Here is a 19,228-nt window from a genome sequence, read left to right on the forward strand (position 1 = left end):
CCATCCATATGGTAAACATGTACCAATATTGCAAACAGCATTCTAATTTTCTGGGAGGTAATATAGAGAGATGTCTGTGTTGGTAGGCAAAACAATGCTTAATTTCAAATTAAATGCACCGCCTACCATAATCTTTTTATTACAACTGAAATAGGTGAGTTTGGGGAAGGGAATAAGGCATTAAATAATACTTCTTTCAATATTTAATATGAAAACCTTGGTTCACAAAGGGAGCTTGCCTGCACGAGTATTTAAAACAGATATTTGTCACTCAAAATGCTCTGTTAAGAATGGTCCATTTAAAAAGTCTCTTAACAAAAATCACAAAGATTAACATTTATACTTGTATTATTTCAAAAGAGTCATTGTTTCAAAGGATTGGATGAAGAAAATCAGTCATGTAAAGTGTACTTATTATACAGTTCATAGCTAATAAATAAAAACATCCTAAGATCAGAAAGCACTATGTAAAACAACAATTTACGTATCAGCAAACTATACATTTTTATAAACTTTTTCCATGTAGCCTGAAGAAACTGCCTTTGAGATAGCATCCTCTTTGGATGCACAGTTTCCTTATTGCAAGTGCAATAATACGTGTATATATAAGTCACCAATACACTGTGTCCCCTTTCCAAAGGGAAATATCTTTCCTCACCACCATGCTTTCTTTACCCAACAGTTGCTGTTCATTGTGATTGGAGCCATAATAGTTGTGTCAGTTTTACAGCCCTACATCTTCCTGGCAACCGTGCCTGGGTTAGTCGCCTTTATCTTACTGAGAGCATATTTCCTTCATACTTCCCAACAACTCAAACAACTGGAATCTGAAGGTACAGCATGGAATGGATGTGCAGGGTTCCCCTGGACTTAAGGGAGCCACAGGAGCTTTATGTGATTCACTACCATTATCCTACTTTCCAAAAATAAGTTTCCTGCTTTAATGTCTAATATTATATAACAGTGGTATATGTGTGTGTGTGTGTGTGTGTGTGTGTGTGTGTGTGTGTAGGGGGGTGGGGTGGGGTTTGCTTGCCCATGCAGGCCTATGTGGAAAGCAAAGGCTGATGTTAAAAATCTTTGTCAATTGCTTTTCTAATTTTTTCCTTTCCTTTTCTCTCCTCTCCTTCCTTCTTTCTTCGTGTGTGTGTGTGTGTGTGTGTGTGTGTGTGTGTGTGTGTGTGTGTGTGAGAGAGAGAGAGAGAGAGAGAGAGAGAGGAGAGAGACCTTAAGCTTGCTGTTTCATCTGGAATGACTGGCCAGGGAGACCCTGGGATCCCTCTGTCTTTACCCCTAGCATTATAGACATTCAGGCCAGGCCCTGTGTTTCGTAATCTCAGGTCCTCATGCTTGTGTAGCAAGCATACTCCCACTAAACTCTCCCCAAGTACACATGGATTAATTTGGTCATTCAGTATGACTTTGTCTTGGCCTTCAAACAAGTATGTAATCTTACCAGGATTATTCATAGACATTCTTAATTTTTTACACTGGTCAAAGTGAAAACAGTAATGCTTCTATTCCTCAGAGTTTCTGCCAGATTTCAAGTGAAACCAGACAGAACTTTTCATTTTCCTTAATGTCCTGGCTTCTTTCGGTTAATCTTTGCTTGAGTTCTTTAGTGAGCATGCCTTTCAAAAGGAGCCTTGGTGTGGGGGAATTTTCTTTAACAGAATAAGCTTAAAATGCTTCTTCTTTGAAACCCAAAAGCTAAATCAGTTCAAGGAAAATTTTCATTGAGAGGTTTAGAAAATAGACTCTAAGGACAAAATTCATTTTCTCAGCAGTTAGTAATTTAGGATTATCCAAGGATAATGACTACTGTTTGCCAAGAAATATGAGTTGTAAAGGAGAATAGTTCTGTACTAAGTTATCACCCATGCTTGGCAAGTAAAAGGGAGGGACCGTGCATTATAAAAGTAAGCTCTCCTCTCTGGTTAAAAGCCCCTTCAACCAGTGATGCTTTTGGTGTTGTTACTCCTAAGTTAATCTTTGTCAGATCACAGTAGTGTGAAATTCTGTTCTGTATTACAAGCTTCACATTATCTCCAATGGAATGATTCACAGGCAGGAGTCCAATTTTCACCCACCTTGTGACAAGCTTGAAAGGGCTATGGACACTTCGTGCCTTTGGACGCCAGCCTTACTTTGAGACTCTGTTCCACAAAGCCCTGAATTTACACACTGCCAACTGGTTTATGTATCTGTCAACCTTACGTTGGTTTCAAATGAGGATAGACATGATTTTCGTCCTGTTCTTCATTGTGGTTACCTTCGTTTCCATTTTGACAACAGGTACTGTGAGCTTATTATTAACAACTTTGCTGAGCATCTAAATAAAAATTGCTGTCATTGAATAAAATGCCATTTTAAATTAAAATTATATTAAATATTTCAGATGTTTCAAAAGATGTGTGGAGCTTATTCACCAGTGCAAGTGATTTCTTTGCATGTCTCTTGTTTCCAAATAATGTATTGGGTTTAAAGGTTTACATGGTATTTTCCCCTAGTTCCGCTGCCTAAAAAGGATGAGATACTGATTCAGATGGCATAAATGTGATTGACAGGAAAAAAAAAAAAACTTTTCATTGTAATGTTAGCAAAGAATCCTGACTTCAGAATTAATAGATTTCTTTATAAAAGACTTTTCTGAATTGGGGACACACACACGCACACACACACACACACACACACGCACACACATACACACACACACGCACACTTCTTTCACCTTTCCTGTGAATTTTTGTCTTCTAACAACTACTTATTTGTAAAATTCTTTGTCTTATATGAATTTTTGGATGAATAAAAATTGCCACAGAAGTAAAATAATCTAGGTAAACTGCATTATCTTTCAAATACGAAGGTTCTGAAATTACTATTTTTGAGCAAAAAAGACAAAGAAAGGATGTGACATAATGTATGTCCAAAAAAAAAAAAGGAAAAGAAAAGGAAAAGAAAAATTTATACAGATAAATAAGTACCTGCATTTTAAGGTATTGAATTTCTGAGACAAAATGCTACATGTTTTATATATAACATTTTCTCATGTATAAAACATTGCATATTATATTTATGGCAGAAGTTAAGAGTGAATGTCACACCAATGCCAGATTTGCAACATCATTTGATTATAAGAACAGAACTTCTCAAACCCAAAGGAAGCACCATTTGATGAGTTATCACAAGGCCTCATGCAGCTTCAGGGTGGGTGTCACACTTGGGTAGCTGGAGGGACAAGAACCAGCACTGGAGAGTCAAGCATAGGCATGCTTCTGTCTCTGGAACAGATGCTGGCTCCTGTTCAACCTTCCATGGACACTTTAACCCTCTCTTGTGTGTTTTATTACCTTTTTTCCTTTCTCCCTCCCTCCCTCCCTCCCTCTCTCTCTCTTTCTGTGTCTCCTTCTCCCTCCTTCACCCCCTCAAGATTAGTTGTCAAGGATCACACCTCATGAACTTCATGTGACCTCTCCTTTCTGCCTTTTGAATTAACAGTAAAGATCCTCCTCCTACCTATAAAATCCTAGAGAGGATGGATAGAAAGCAGACTCCTTTTGGCTTTGGGCCCCCTGCAGATACACAACTGCTATGATGATGGTCAACTTCCCCATGCATTACTTTCTCAATGCATCACTAGGAAACGAATCTGTGAGAAGACTATAAATGGATAGGCTTGTCTGTGACTCTACAACTATGCAGAAGAGTACCTTAAAAATGATTTGGGGAGACAGAGTATTGATTACTTTTATATATGCTAATTAAAAGGGGGATCAAATATGACTAAATTACATGGAGTAAAACTTCTTAATAATTAATTCAAGCCAATGTATCACATATTGTATCGGAATAGGTAAGATTTTTACTGAGTTCTGGTTTACCAAGGTCAGTAGACAAAACATATTACAATCAGCATTGTACAGTACCTCTAGTTGATATGAGAAGCACAGCCCATGACCTCAGCCATTACTGACCATAATCTGTTGGTCTCAACTAACATTAATTTCTATTAACTTACAGGCATCAATTAACTTCTCTAATTGCTCTTGTGTTCACAGAGACACCGACATACTGTGATAATTCTTTTCAAAACAGTGTAGTCTTGTCTGTAACTGTTACATTACTTGTTGTTGTAATCATTGAAATTTTATATTACTTTTTTTAGCCTTCAAACAAGAAATATCTAGAGGCCCTGGATGAACTTTTAATAATTAGTTGATGTTAGAAAAGCAGATATGTGCTGTCTATGGTGGACCTAAATTAGAGAAAATGTAGACATGGAAATTTTCAGTCAATAATAATATGACTTATTCATCTCTGTGTCTAACATTATTATAACTGTTTATTGCTAGATTTAAGCACTATTAGTTGGAGCTTGATAATCTGAATTAATAATATTTATTAACATTTATCTTGGAAATGTTTATGGTCATAATTCTGAATTTTTTTAAAAAATTTAATTAGTTTTCCATCCTAATCCTAAAAGAAATTTTCTCTAAGACATGTTAGCACTGTCCTTTTCAAGCATATTAGTCTTTTTTCTTCTTTCTTTTAATATAGTGGGCAAACATCTCTCTTGAGAAAAGGCTGACATTAGTTATTTGACGGCACTACGTCAACTTTCTTCTGGACAACCTCTGATTAGCAGAGACAGTGACCTTTGCAAAGGTGCTAAGCATGTCTGCCCATGATACTCAAATGTATGCATCCCTCCTTACCTTTTTGTCCAGGAGCTCATTTGGACCTAGGCCTTTTTACCTTCAGTAACTGAATCCAGTTACAAAGTAGGAGGAGTGATGAGCAAAGGAGTCAAGACCAGACTAGAGAAACCCATAGTAACAGCTGACTGGGATGATGGGGAGCTCATGCACCCCAGTCTGATATCTGGGAAACCAGCATAGGACTGACCCAGATCCCCTGAATGTGGGTGTTAGTTGGGAGGACTGGGCAGTCTATGGGGCCTCTGGTAGCAGATCAGTATTTATCCCTAGTATATGAATGGGCTTTGTGAGCCCATCCCACATAGAGGGATACTTTCTCACCATAGATACATGGGGGAGAGCCTAGGCTCTGCCCCAAATAATATGACAGACTTTGAAGACTCCCCATGGAAGGCCTCACCCTCCCTGGGGAGCAGAAAGGGGGTGGGCTGGCATTTGGTGGAGGTGATAGGGGAGGATGGGAGGGTGAAGGAACTGGGATTGACATGTAAAACAACCTTGTTTCAAATTTACATTTAAAAAGGGGGGGACTAAACGGCATTTAAAAGTGCAACAGTTTTCCAATATTAAGTCACTATTGACTTTAAAAATTGGCTGAGAGCGTTTTTTTTTTTTTTTTTTTTTTTTTCTGTGAGGGCCTTATTATTTCTAGGAATTGCTAAATAAGCATTAAATTGAAATTTGAATGAAATGATGTGTGTTGAGAGAGATCTGAGAAAATAATTCACAGGAGAGATAACATGCCCTTCTCCCAACTCATATTTCCATATCTAGGTGAAGGAGAAGGATCGACTGGTATTATTCTAACTTTAGCTATGAATATCTTGAGTACTTTGCAATGGGCTGTAAACACCAGCATTGATGTGGATAGCTTGGTAAGTTACTATTTTTAATTTTATGAAAAGTTGAAGATAAAAACAAAAATACACAGAGAGAGAGGGAGAGAGAGAGAGAAAGAGAGAGAGAGAGGAGACACTACCTAGTTTAAGAAATAAAATGTTCAGGTAAATTTAAAGACCTTCTGTATCGTGCATTAAATGATGAACAATCTTGTACAAGTCTCTTTGCTCAGGAGCTTTCTGAAGCAAATCCTAGGAGTGGAAGGAACTGCTGGAAATAGAATTTCCCCAAGCTCGACTTCACTAGCTTATGCCAAATTACTCTGGGGTCTCTCGTGCTACTATATACTTCCGCTAATGGAGTATGTGAATGTTTCCAGCGGCATTCTTAGTCAGGCTTTTTAATTTTGCCAGCCTGAAAAGTGTGAAGTAACTATTAAAATGTCAGGATATCTTAATGTCTATTTCTTGTTGACCATTTGGTTCTTGTTTTTCTTTTTCTTCTTTTGAAATATACTCATTCATTCATTACTTCATTCCTGGAGGGTCTAGAATCCCCAGGTAAAAATCATTGTGCAACTCCTTTTACTTATGTTTTCCGATGCAAATTCATGTGGTTGTAAAATTGCTATAATCAGTTTTTCTCAAGGGCCAAACATAAAATCTTTTAAATCTTCTTGTCCATGTGTCTTCATAGTTTGCTAAAGTATCGTAATAATTCCTTGAAATATAGTTTTCTTGGTTTTAAGTTAGACAGGTTTCTGGTATCTCTTCCACACTTGTCCTTGGTTGTACTTGTTTTGAGAGCTCTTAGAAGACATATGTATCTGTGGGAAGTAAGCTGAAGAATATTCTAGAAATGCTGTGTTTCTGTTTATTTCCTTGAATTCTTAGAACTATGACTTCATAATTCAAAATATTACCTATTTCTTTAAAAAAATATCTTTACCTTGTACAGTCACAATTCTCTTTGCAACATTAATTCTTTGACTTAATGGCATAACCAAACTTTTGACATTGCAACACAGTGGGTTTTTTCTACAATCAAGATCTGTACAACTGAGGTACTAAACCAAATCGCATAATACAACATACAGTTTTTAGTAAGTTTAAGATTTTGTGTTGGGTTTCCTTTATAGCTCTATATGGCCAAGGCAGCTGAATATGGTCTTTGAAATGAAGTTTAGACTTCCCTGTTAGAATAGCATATACATACAATGTCAAAACCTTTGCTCAATAAATTTCCACTCCATGTGTCTAGTGTCCAGGAGAGACAATTTAAGGTATTTTACTTCTCCAGATTTCTCCATGGGTGTGTTGGGCTTTGTGCCCTATCCTTTGACATTGTATCTATCATGGTGTATGAAAGGACTTTTACAAGGACCTATTGTGTCTATGTTATGGCCTATGAAAATATCAATATTTGCATTTGACTTCATTTTAAAAGTTATGCTCTTTTGTTTGACAACAAAGAGCATATGTATGTTTTTATATCCCTGCCAAGCACTGCTGGTGGGCCTTCCTGGGTGTTTGTGGTCCCTGTCTGCTACTAATTCCCATCATGCTACTCTCATCTGCAGCACTGCTAAAACTACCTAATAGTGGTTTTATTTTCACCTCTTCCTTTGGGAGTCAGGGGGAGAACATCTGAACAGGGCCTCCAAATTTTATGTCCACCTGATGGAACCATCAAGGGTTTTACAACCCTAAGCAAACACTCGGTGTGATGTCATTTTACCTTACTGTGTTTGTAACTGCATTTCCAAAGATCTGAGTTTTAAATGCAACAAACACATGTTTTCTTTGCCACAGACATCATTTTAAAATTGTGTGCAGGGCTGTGTAGGATATAGTCTCTGTAGTTGGAGCAATTACTTCATTTACTAATCTGTCCCAATTTAAACAATGGAGCAGAGTCAGTTTGACTAAGTTGTAAACATAGCAATGTAACTTGGTTTTCTTTCTCTGCTGTTACCCAACAGACCTCTTGCTTTCTTCAGTATTCAACTATTAAATCCAGTATCTTAACAATACGACTGCTACCTCAAGTTATGTTGTATTTATGATTACATATATGGAATGTTGATACCCAGAACTATCCATCAACCCATCTATTATGTTTTCATAATAAGTTCCTTATTTATTCCCCAAAATAGCTCTCTCCTTTATTCCTGTATCCTTTTAGACATCCTAAGAATTCCATTCCTTAAACTCTTAGCCAGTGACCTTGCTACATATCTCACAGCAATAAATGACCAGAAATAATTGCCTCACTGTTCTCTATTAGCTCTTTTCTTATTAGCATGAGTTCTTATATAGGCTTGTAGCCACTCTAAATATATGTACCCATCCTCACTGTTCCTTGCTTCTACATACAGACAAATACTGTACAGTTCTCTACCCCCTTTGAGCCTTATCAGTGAATATTGTCATTTGGTCTCCAGTTCCTACCTTACCTCTTTGATCTCTTAACAGCAAAACTTCCCAAGAGATTGCCTTTCTCTGTTATATCTTCCATTCTTCACACAGTTTATTTTATTTTCATCAGCCACTTAAGTCACAATAAACAGCATGTCATGCACAAAGCCCTATCTTTGTCTCTTGCAATTGTTGAGCAGTATTTTCCATGTATGAAACCTTATACTTCTTCATTTTCCTGTTGTCTTCTGGACTGTCATCTCTTGTATCTTTTTAAACATCACTTGCCTTATAGGTATCTTCTATCTGCGTTCTCTCTATCTATTGTTATCTAACCCCATGATTCAAAGCTGTCTCATGATGAATCATAGATTCACATGTTTAGTGTATACCTCTCTCTCGTCCTCTAAACATATCCAGCTACCATCTTGACACCTCCATGCATCCATAAAACATGCAGATAGATTACTTTCTAGTAGATTTGACATGCTAGGGTTCCTGTACATCTCCCCAAAATACACACAGGTTCTTAAGGGACACTTAAAATAAAACAAAGGTTCTGCTCCCTTTGTCTGGAAGGCAAGAGCCTGCAAGGGTGTAAAAGGTAATGTTTCACACTTAGCACTATTCAGGATCTGATGACTAAGGGGTTGCTTACACATAATTTCTTTATTTGATAACTCATATTTTTTCCAGAACTGTTAAGCACAGAGGGAACAAAAATTGAATCTTAATATGTGAATGCTACTGCCTTAGTTTTCCAAGAAAACCAGTAGATAGGCATCCCTGTTTCCACTAGATAATTACCCTGTTGAACTGAACTGAACTGTATGTCCCTGATAAAAGGAAGGAAGGAAGCCATCAGGTTAAGGACAATGAATTTACAAGGCTTCCATTTAGAGCCGCCCCATTAATGGAGTTCCAGAAAGTTCTTGCATGGTTGGTGCAATCTGAGGAGAGTTTTCTGTCAATACAAGCTCCCTCTGTTTCTCCTTTGTGCTTTCATCACCTGTGTTTATTTTGGGTCCCACTGAAGATCAAGTGACTAATTGTAGAATGAGCAATGTGAAATGTGGTGGGAGGGGAAAAAGGAAAACTTTCTTTTCTTTATGGCTGCTGTTACAGAATGCTCTCGTATTGAAAGAAGTTTCTGTTTTAAGGATCTGACAGAGGAATTAATTTATCCTCTTTGTCTTGCCTCCTTTTAATGGTAGCTTGGTTGTGGTTTGTTGTTGATCTTACAAGTCTTTGTGGTGTATTTTTCAAGGCATATACCCATCCACCCCACCCACAGAGAGCCTTGTATTTCATTCTGGCCCAGCACTTAAAAGTTGAGTGTCTTTAGGCAAGTCATCACTCCCCATTTCCAGACTCTTATTTTCTTCTTCTGTGAGATGAAATGTTTTGGTGTATGTAGGCATTATTCCAGATCTGACAAAAACCACACGCCATAGCCATCTTAAATATTGAAATCTATTGATAGTCTGCAGTTGCTATTGCTGATCTAAAACCTTTAGCTCAGTGTTACTGCAGCCAGTGAAGAAAAACTAAATAGTAGTATGATATTCTCAAGCCTAGAATTCGTACAAGAACTGTATGAGCTCCCTCAGGAATTGCTCAGGAGTGTACAAAAATGTGTGATAAGCTTGGAAAATGGTTAGGGCTTTGTGCCTGCCACTTTAATTTCCTGGTTTAGATTTTTCTCATTTGTACAACGAAAGAATGGATTAGATCATGGACTCTTAATCTGGCTGACTATGAAAAAATGCCCGAGTAAAGCTTCTTGAGGTTCATAAAGACTGGTGAACTTAGTTCTTCTGCTGGGGGCAAGGTGACTGGACCTGTTGTCTGTGTTTTGACACCCACTGTGTGGGTGATTCTGATGTGTGTCTAGGCCTTTGAATCACTGGATTAAGTGATTTGGCAAGTTCATTTTTGCTTTGATTTTCTGTGAGTCATGTCATAATGATAAGCAAACTTTTTCTATTAAGGGTGAAATAATTAATAGTTTCAGCTTTGTAAGCTTATGGGCCCATGACAGCAACTCAACCCAACCTTTGTAGGACAAAGCAGCCATAGACATTGTGTGTTTTATTTCATCTCTGGTAATTTTTGTGTTATTATTTTTACTTTATTTTGATTTTCAAGGGTTTTTTGTTTTAGAAACAGAAGAGAGAGAGAATATGAAGTTGGATAGATGGGAAGATGATCTGTTAGGAGTTTGGGGGGAGAGGAAAGAATATGGTCAAAATATGCTGTATGAAAATATATAATAATTTTAATAAAAACATCTCTAAAACAAAAAATCAAAATATCCTATCAAAATTTCAGTCTTTTTCCTAAGCATCTAGATTTTTAAAAATTGTAACTTCTACAAAGCCTTCTGTCAGTCAGCATTATCCTTTGTATATAGTGTAGGTATTTATGTAAGCATCGTTGACAAAGAACAAAATGATTTGCTAGTGGTTCTTCAATCTTCCAGTAATTATACCCTTAGACCAAGGCTGATCAGAAATATGGTCATTATGTCATATTCTATTCCATATGCTTATATATTGTCTTGCCCAACTACTTCTGTACATGAGGCCTGCTTTGGAGTATGGTAGATTTGATGAAAACTGATTTTTCTCTTTCCTAGCAGGTATCACTTGCAAATTGTATCTTGGTTGGGGGTTGAGACATTTGTGCCCATTTCTCCTCAGTGATATTGTGTGTGGAAAACAGGATGCCTGAACAGTAAGATGAAGTAGATTTTATTAGGAGAAAATAACTTACACAGGAAATGAATGATCTTCACAGGCTCCCACTCCAAGCATGCAGAACCTGCCACTCAGATACTCTGTGACCCGGAGAAGGGGCTCCCAAGCCCCAGTTCAATCCTTTTAACTGGTCACATCTGCATCTGTGACCATGCCCAAATGGGACACTACAGGTGCACGTTTTGTGTGTGTGTGTGTGTGTGTGTGTGTGTGTGTGTGTGTGTGTGTGTATCTCACAACCACAGTGCTTGCATTTTTGTCTGAACATGTGCAGGTCTTTTGTATGCTCTCACAGTTTATATGAATTTGAATGTGTGTCAGCTTGTTTTTGTTTGGGTTACACTGTTTCCTTGGAGTCATCCACCAACTCTGGCTCTTATATCTTGCTACCTCCTCTTCCTCTAGATCCTTCAGCTTTGAGGGGGAGGGGTTTTCTCCTTCTCTGTTCTAGTTGTGGATCTTTTTGTTAATTTATTATATTCTGCAATAAAAAGGTTTCACCAGTGAGGGCTAAGTGAGGCACTGGTCTGTAGGCACAGCAATATGTCACTAAGAGCCATTTTGTTGTTATATTCTTTTAGATGAATAATAGCAGTAGGCTTTACACTGTGGTCCATGTAGTCTCGGGTTCTTGGCCACTTTAGAAATATGTAGTAAGGATTCTATATCATGGAATAGGTCTTTACTCCAATCAAATAATGGTGGTGTAGTCTATAATACTTGTGCCACTATTACACCAGGGTATCTGGCTGGCAGGACACTGTTGTAGTTGCAGGAATTTTTAGCTGAATGATCATGATTTTATTTTTTTAATGTATATGGATGTTTTGCCTTCGTCTATTTACCACATACATACCGTGTGTCAATGGAGGCCAGTAGAGGGTGTTAGATCCCCTGGAACTTGGGTTGTTTGTTGCTCTATAGATGTTGTGAATCAAAACCAAGATAACTCTGGAAGAACAGGTAGTGTTTTTTTTTTTTTTTTTTTTTTTATCACTGAGACATTACTGCATCCTCATCAAGATCTTTCTAAATCCAATCATGGCATTTTTCTCTAGCACTGGCTTTGGAGTGTTTGGTCGCTAAAGCGTAACTTAGTAGTCCTGACTTCTAAACAACCAAAGTGAATATAGCAATATTTCTGTGAGACATTTCTGGATTCCTCTATAATTAGGAACAAAGGATGAACAAGAAAATCCAGAGTCATTTTCATCTTGACTGAAATGCTTCCCTTTTAAAGTAACATTGAGAGGAAGCTGTTGAACTACTTTTTGTTACTGCCATCATCATTATTATCATGATGCTTAGATTAGTACATTTAGACATTAATATAAAGATAATGACATTCAATTTTATGGATCAACTCCTCCTCAAGATATTCAGTGGAAAGTTTTGGCTCTTAATGAATTAAGTAATATACCAACAGTTAGAAGCACATCTATCTCAAGCAAAATTCTCACTTCATCTTGGCAAATATTACAGTTTCATAGAGCCATACAGAGTCTATGTCATGTTAAGTTTGCCTCTCAATAATGAAGAATAGAGTCAGTGTTTTAGTACCTGACCCTCATGTTGTTTTCAAAGTATGAGAAAAAAATGCTAATCCCTGTCTAACCTCATTGTAATTTAACTGTTGCCACACAGAGAGAGACCTTTCCTGGCCATGAGGGTGACTTGCATTCCTGGTCAGAGATGCCTATACTGCTTCCCTCATAACACTTCTATGCAGAGGAAACAGCACAGTGAGATTAGGGAATATGTCATTATTAAAGCTGTTACAATTTCCAACTCAGAGATACCTTCCATCACTATGATATCATGGTTCTTATGTATCACATGGAAATGTATAATAGACATTCTTTTAAAAAAGAATTAAGTAGATTTTAAAAGTTTCATGAAAACAAATATGTGAGACTAGAATTAGCCATGTATGCTGTAACTTCTATTGAATCCAGTCAGCATTGTCCACCCTCAGACTGAGAGGCTGAGCTATAAACCCCCAGGCTTGAAGACAAACCTTGACATTCTCACAACACTACTATTATTACTACATGGGAAAGAAAACAGTGGCTTCATTAGGAACCAAACTTTAAATTACTTCATGGTGTTAAACACTAGGTGATTTGAATTTTCTGAGTACAATAAGAAATACTATGAACAATTACTGTAACAGGTAGAATGGATTAATCACAAAACCAGGAGATGTAAGCTTCATGTCTGCTCACTTGCATCAAGCCTTTCAGAGGCCCTGGAGTTAGTCAGATTTCTGTCACAGTGACCAAATACCTGATACAAACAGCATGGAAAGATGAAGCATTTGTTTTGGCTCACATCTCGGAGGCTTCAGGACATGATCACCCACATGTACCTTAGGCCTTTGGTAAGGCTGAGTATCATGGCAACAGGAAAATGTGGCAGAGAAGGCTAACTTACCTCACAGAAGCCAGGAAGTTGGGGGAGGTAGTTAGGATGGGAGATAATTTCCTCAAGGACAAACCCACAGGGCCCTACCTCTCCTGGTTATACTTTGTCTCCCAGTATTTTTACTATGTCCCAAAAGCCCCCTCATCTTCGGACTAAGATGGCTTTGAGGGACATTTACAATCCCTTTCATAACTACTAGGTTTAGGGAAAGGGTAGATTCAAGAGAGGCATAAGTTGGACCGTCCTTCAGATAGAGGATCATTAGCATGACTAGCACGGCAGGGGCTACCTCTAGTTTTCTCAATTTAGGACGTTTCTACCATTTAGTCCCATTTCCAGGAAGGATGGGCCCCTCACTTTACAGTTTGACATTAATAGCTATATATTTAATTTGATAGGTATAATTTGAATATTTTCTTAAGAAGCATTACCAAATTGCTCAAGCTTTCCACAAACCTAAGATTCATTTTTATAGAGAGTATGAATCTTTGACAATGAAGTCAAGCAGTCAAGCATACAGTGAAAATGGCTTCAACTTTGCTGTAGTTAAAGTTATTTACTATTTGAACTTTTTTTTTTTTTTTTTTTTTTTTTTTTGCTGAGTGGAGAGAAGAATTTTGGTTAATTTAGACATCTAGCCAGGTTCTAAGTAGAGTTGATCTTCTAGGCTCTATGCCTCTGATTCACCAATGTTCCTATCTTGTCTAGAAGAATGGTCTGGGAGACTCTGTCCTGATCTGTCATCTCTATTTTTGCTGAACTTTTTCTTGGTTTCCTCCATGTGCCTTGGAATACACAATGCTGCCCTTAATAATGGGAAACTTCTTTTTGCTTCATATTGTGGATGGTATGATGGCTTCATACCAATCATCCTAAGTTCATCTCTGGCCACATTTTTGCAAAAACACTATTGCTTCAGTGTTTTAGGCTAGCGATTTTCATTTTAAGTCATGCTTTCTTGCCTAGACTGACACCAGAGCCTGACCTCAAGTGATCAGTTTCTTGGAAACAATGAGTACTTACAGTTATATGCCTTACTTGGGCCTTGGCCTTTGAAATCTTAAAAGACAATGTTCACTTGACTGAAAATGTCAAACTGTCATTATGTCTTGACTTTGAAAAGCCAAATTTTTGTTTATATGAAATTGTCTTTATTTTAGCATATATATATATGTATATGTGTGTGTGTGTGTGTGTATATATATATATATATATATATATATATATATATTTCTTATTTTATATATAGATCCCAGTTCCCTCTCCCTCCTTCCCATGCCCCCCAACCTCCCATCCCATTTCCTTCCTCACTCCACAGGGAGGGTGATGCCTTCCAGAAGGGATCATCTAAATCTGTCAAGTCATTTGGAGTAGGGTCTAGGCGGTCTAGGCCCTCCCTCCTGCCTCTAGGATAAGGGAGTATCCTTCCATGGGGAATGTGCTCCCAAAGTCCTTTCGTGCACCAGGGGTACATCCTGGTTCCACTGTCAGAGGTCCTTTAGACTGCCTAGGCCTTCTAACTGAGACCCATGTTCAGGGGGTCTGAGTCAGACCAATGCTGGTTTCCCAGATATCAGTCTGGGGTCCGTGAGCTCCTCCTTGTTCAGGTCAGCTATCTCTGTGGGTTTCTGTAGCCTGGTCTTGACCCCTTATCACTCCTCCCTCTCTGCAACTGGATTCCAGGAGTTTGGCTCAATGTTTAGATGTGGATGTCTGCTTGTTTCTATCAACTACTAGAAGAGGGCTCTATGGTAGCATATAAGTTAGTTATCAATCTCATTATCAGGGAAGGGCATTTAAGGTAGCCTTTCCACTGTTGCTCAGATTGTTAGTTGGGGTTATCCTTGTAGGTCTCTGGACATTTCTTTAGAGTCAGTTTTCTCTTCAAACCTATAATGGCTCCCTCCATTATGGTATATCTTTTCTTGCTCTCATCTTCCTAGTCCCACATGTTCTCCTATCCTCCCCTTCTCTTTCTCCTAACTCCCTCTCCACTCACTGCCCCTCCCCATATGCTCAGGAGATCTTGTTCCTTTCCTCTTCTGTGAGGGACCATGTATGTGAATCTCTTAGGTTCCTCCTATTTGCTATTACAAATAATGTTGCTATGAACATAGTTGAACAGATGTTTTTGTTGTGTGGATGTGGATCATTTGGGTATATACCTGTGGTAGACTGATTCCCATTTTCCTGAAGAACCACCATACTTATCTCCAAAATGGCTTTACAAGTTTGCACTCTCACCAGCAGTGGAGGAGTGTTCCCCTTTTTCCACATCCTCACCAGCATAAGCTGTCATTGGTGTTTTGAATTTTAGCCATTCTGACAGGAGTAAGATGGTATCTCAAAGTTGTTTTGATTTGCATTTCCCTGGTGACTAAGGATGTTAAGCACTTTCTTAAGTGTCTTTTAGCCACTTTGGATTCCTCCATTGAGAATTCTCTATTCAGTTCTGTACCCCACTTTTTAATAGGGTTATTTGGTGTTTTGGTGACTAGTTCCTTGAGTTCTTTGTATGTTTTGGAGATCAGCCCTCTGTCAGATGTGGGGCTGGTGAAGATCTTTTCCAAGTCTGTGGGCTGCCGAAAGCCAATTTTGAAACTTGAAAGACCATCATTGAATTCTCTGCTCTGGTTTTGATGTGATTTCTCCTAGATGCAATCAGCATTCTGACAGCCTTGAGGTTCAAGGAATTGGTTAATGACTAATATATTCCATTATGGCATTTCAGTAGTTATAAAACAGTGTTGAATGTGCCTGCACTTGCTACTTTGTTGGCTGTGAGAAAGTGTTCTCATATACTGAATTGAATTATACTTTGTTTTATGTTATTGAGAGTGCTCACTGTTAAGAAATAAAGTGTTTTTGGGTTAAGGAACAGTTCCTTAAGACTTGGTAATTTTTAAGTATCTAGAAACAAGCTGCAAACTTTGGCTTTTAACATCTGATAAGTATGTCCCATTTTGCACATTTAATGTCATATATACTGGATTTGCCCTTAATTGTTCCTGTCACTGTTGGAGAGTATATGTTTAAGTGCTTGCACCTTTCAAAACTACCAAAATTAAGGTATTTATTTGTATGTACTTACTTATTCCTATAGTCATTTGTCTTCATTCAAACAGTACCTATTATTCAGATAGTATCTATTGCATATCAATGTGTGTTTCAGAAGTATTAAGTAGCCCTTTAAGTAGCCAAGTTCATTCATTTCTGTATGCACTAAAATGTACTTTACTGAATATTGTATTGAAAGATTTATGTCACATTGTTACATTAACTTTTCTTGAGGAAATGTCAACAATCATCTTTTTACCCCCAACCAGACACTGAAGACAGATGAAAGTAAGAATTTCATCAAAATCTGACTTGGTGAACAGGGGGTTTACTGGGCTTAAAGTAGCATAGATGATAGGTTGTAGACCGTGGGAGAACATAAACACTTTATTACAAATTCCATCTCCATCGTGGATGATGACTTCTTCCTCTTAGTTAACTTCCCACTTCCTTTCTTTCTATGTACTGTAGGTTCTCCAAAGATCACTTGCAGCTGGAAAGGGGGGGGGGGAATGTTTTAATTAGAGTTTATATTTCTGTGAAGAGACACCATGACCACAGTAACTCTTATAATTGAAAACATTTAATTGGGGTGGCTTACAGTTTACAGGATTAATTCATTATCATCTTGAGAGGACATGGTGATATGCAAGCAGACATGGTTCTAGAGAAATATCTGAGAATTCTATATCTTGACCCACAGGCAACAAGAAGTAGACTGAATTAGGCATAGCTTGAGCATAGGACATACTTCCTCCACCAAGGCCACACCTACTTTAACAAGGCCACACCTCTTAATAGTGCCACTCCCTATGAGCTTATAGGGACCATTTGAATTCAAAGTGCCACAAAGGGGAAGCAAGAGGGACTAATGGTTGTAACACCAGGTAAGGGTTCAGGACTTTCCTCCCTTCTGTGGAGTGTCAATCTCTATCACTATACCATAGACCTAACTGTCAGTGTATAATGTTCTGCTTATTTTACCACATAGCCACCAAATCCAATGATATCTCTACTCAAAGGGGAAGGGGGGTAATCATGTTATAGCAGAAAGAAGAAACCACACTATAACTGTAAATACATATTTACTTGAAAATATAACCTTTCATATTTTGCTAATGATGGAAATTTATTTTAAGTAAATTATTAACCAGTGTAAACTTTTAACTTCCTGACTGTTCAATGACTTAAATTGGAGCATTATGGACTCACTAAAAATTGACTAAGCATCAGAAGTCTACTCATAGCTGAGTCAACATACAAAATTGTAGGTAGAGAAAGACAGAACACTGCAGTGGTTTGAAAGTGTGCTATATTTTATAACAACATACTGATTGTACAGTGTTGTGCAGTGATGGGAGATGCCATTCTGTATATATGTTTCTTGTGTTGATTAATGAATAAAACACTGTTGGCCAATAGGAAAGCAAGATAGATGGGACTAGGAGACAAGGAGGAGAGAGGAAGCTGTAGGGAGGAGATTCAACATGGAGGACGGAGAGAGTAGAACGCCAGCCCCTCTCTCTGGTAAGATAAGACCACATGGAAATACTTAGATTAATAGAAATGGGTTAATATTTAAGACATAGCTAGCCAATAAGAAACTAGTAACTGGTCAACAGAATTATATGTCTATGTGTTATTTGGGGCTGGCACGGCAGTGAGAACAGGCCAGGAAAAAACATACTCAACAAAATGGCGCCCAACATGGGTCAAAGAACTTCCACTTAAAACTTAACAAATGCTTAAGAAAGGGTTTTAGAACAAAAGAACAGAGACAAGCAAGGCTTCTTGATAGCAGCATTTTTCTCAGTTGGACTCTGCTTTGCTAGAGACAAACAGAGGTTTGCGTGGTTCCTTTAAGGGAGGTTTCCTGACTCAGCATAAGCAGCAAAAAAAAAAAAAAAAAAAAAAAAAAAAAAACAGCAAGGCTTTTAAATAGCTCTGCTAGCAACTGAATGGTGTGTACAAGAGCTGGCAATGACAGTGACCACATCTCCAAGCAGGCAGCATGCTGTTGGATGGCAGTGTAGACCAAGGCAATGAACACAGCATAAGAGGAATTATTTCTCTTTGACATCATTGAGAATATTTTTGTTATTTGTGTGTAGACTGTGTAACTGAGATTTAAGCAATCACAAAAATAAACAGGTCTCTACAGAACCCAATTATACAAGTCTTAGTTGATTCTATGGTTAAGCTTTAAATTATATCTGGTTATTTCCTGTTACTTCACTGAAAACCCTGACAAATAACCAAGTGACAGGTAGCTTGCATAATAATTTACAAGTTTCTTTTTTTTTTAGGTTATATCAAATTAATTATGGCACTGTCTATAGTTCTGCAACAAACAGAAATGCTGTTATTTTCATTCCAGATGCGATCTGTGAGCAGAGTCTTCAAGTTTATTGATATACCAAAAGAAGAAAGTGAGTGTACAAATATAATGAAAGGACTACATCCCGAAGAGTCACCTCAAGTTTTGGTTATTGAGAATGAACATGTGAAGAAAACTGATATCTGGCCCTCTGGGGGTGAAATGGTTGTCAAAAACCTCACTGTGAAATATGGGAATGACAAGAATGCCATACTAGAGAACATTTCTTTTTCAATAAGTCCTGGCCAGAGGGTGAGATTTCAACATTACTTACTTTGTTAGTGAGTTTCAATATATTCAGTGAGTCCCAACAACCATTGCAATGATAGTAAAACCCATTAGTAATGTCATTATAGAATCATGATTCTATATATATTGTTGAAGGTGATACTGTGGGAAGTCATTATATTCCACATGAAATTTGAGTTGCAGAGGTCTGAATCTTTACAATAGGTTCATTACAAATGTGACTATCCTGGAGTACAACTGTTCTTGTAAAATATGTAATTAACTACAGATTTCCTAATTGTAGATGCTATTAAACACATAACATGTGCCAAAAAAAATACAGCCATCACTATAAACAGTAGCAACAAATCAATTAGTGAGCATACTGTAACTTTATCCATGCCT

At 37.7% G+C, this 19,228-nt stretch overlaps 1 protein-coding gene across 1 annotated transcript in view; it reads left to right on the forward strand.

Annotated features, from left to right (window-relative positions):
* Positions 1-19,228, forward strand: part of Cftr (CF transmembrane conductance regulator) — a 137,023-nt gene that overhangs the window by 95,642 nt on the left and 22,153 nt on the right. Inside the window, exons 19-22 of the mRNA XM_051175727.1 lie at positions 683-833; positions 2,068-2,295; positions 5,496-5,596; positions 18,596-18,847. Of these exons, the coding sequence (XP_051031684.1) occupies positions 683-833; positions 2,068-2,295; positions 5,496-5,596; positions 18,596-18,847 (732 nt within the window). The remainder of the gene's footprint in view (positions 1-682; positions 834-2,067; positions 2,296-5,495; positions 5,597-18,595; positions 18,848-19,228) is intronic.

The sequence above is a fragment of the Phodopus roborovskii genome, unplaced genomic scaffold, assembly GCF_943737965.1.
Source record: "Phodopus roborovskii unplaced genomic scaffold, PHOROB, whole genome shotgun sequence".
In the NCBI taxonomy this organism is placed as follows: Eukaryota; Metazoa; Chordata; class Mammalia; order Rodentia; family Cricetidae; genus Phodopus; species Phodopus roborovskii.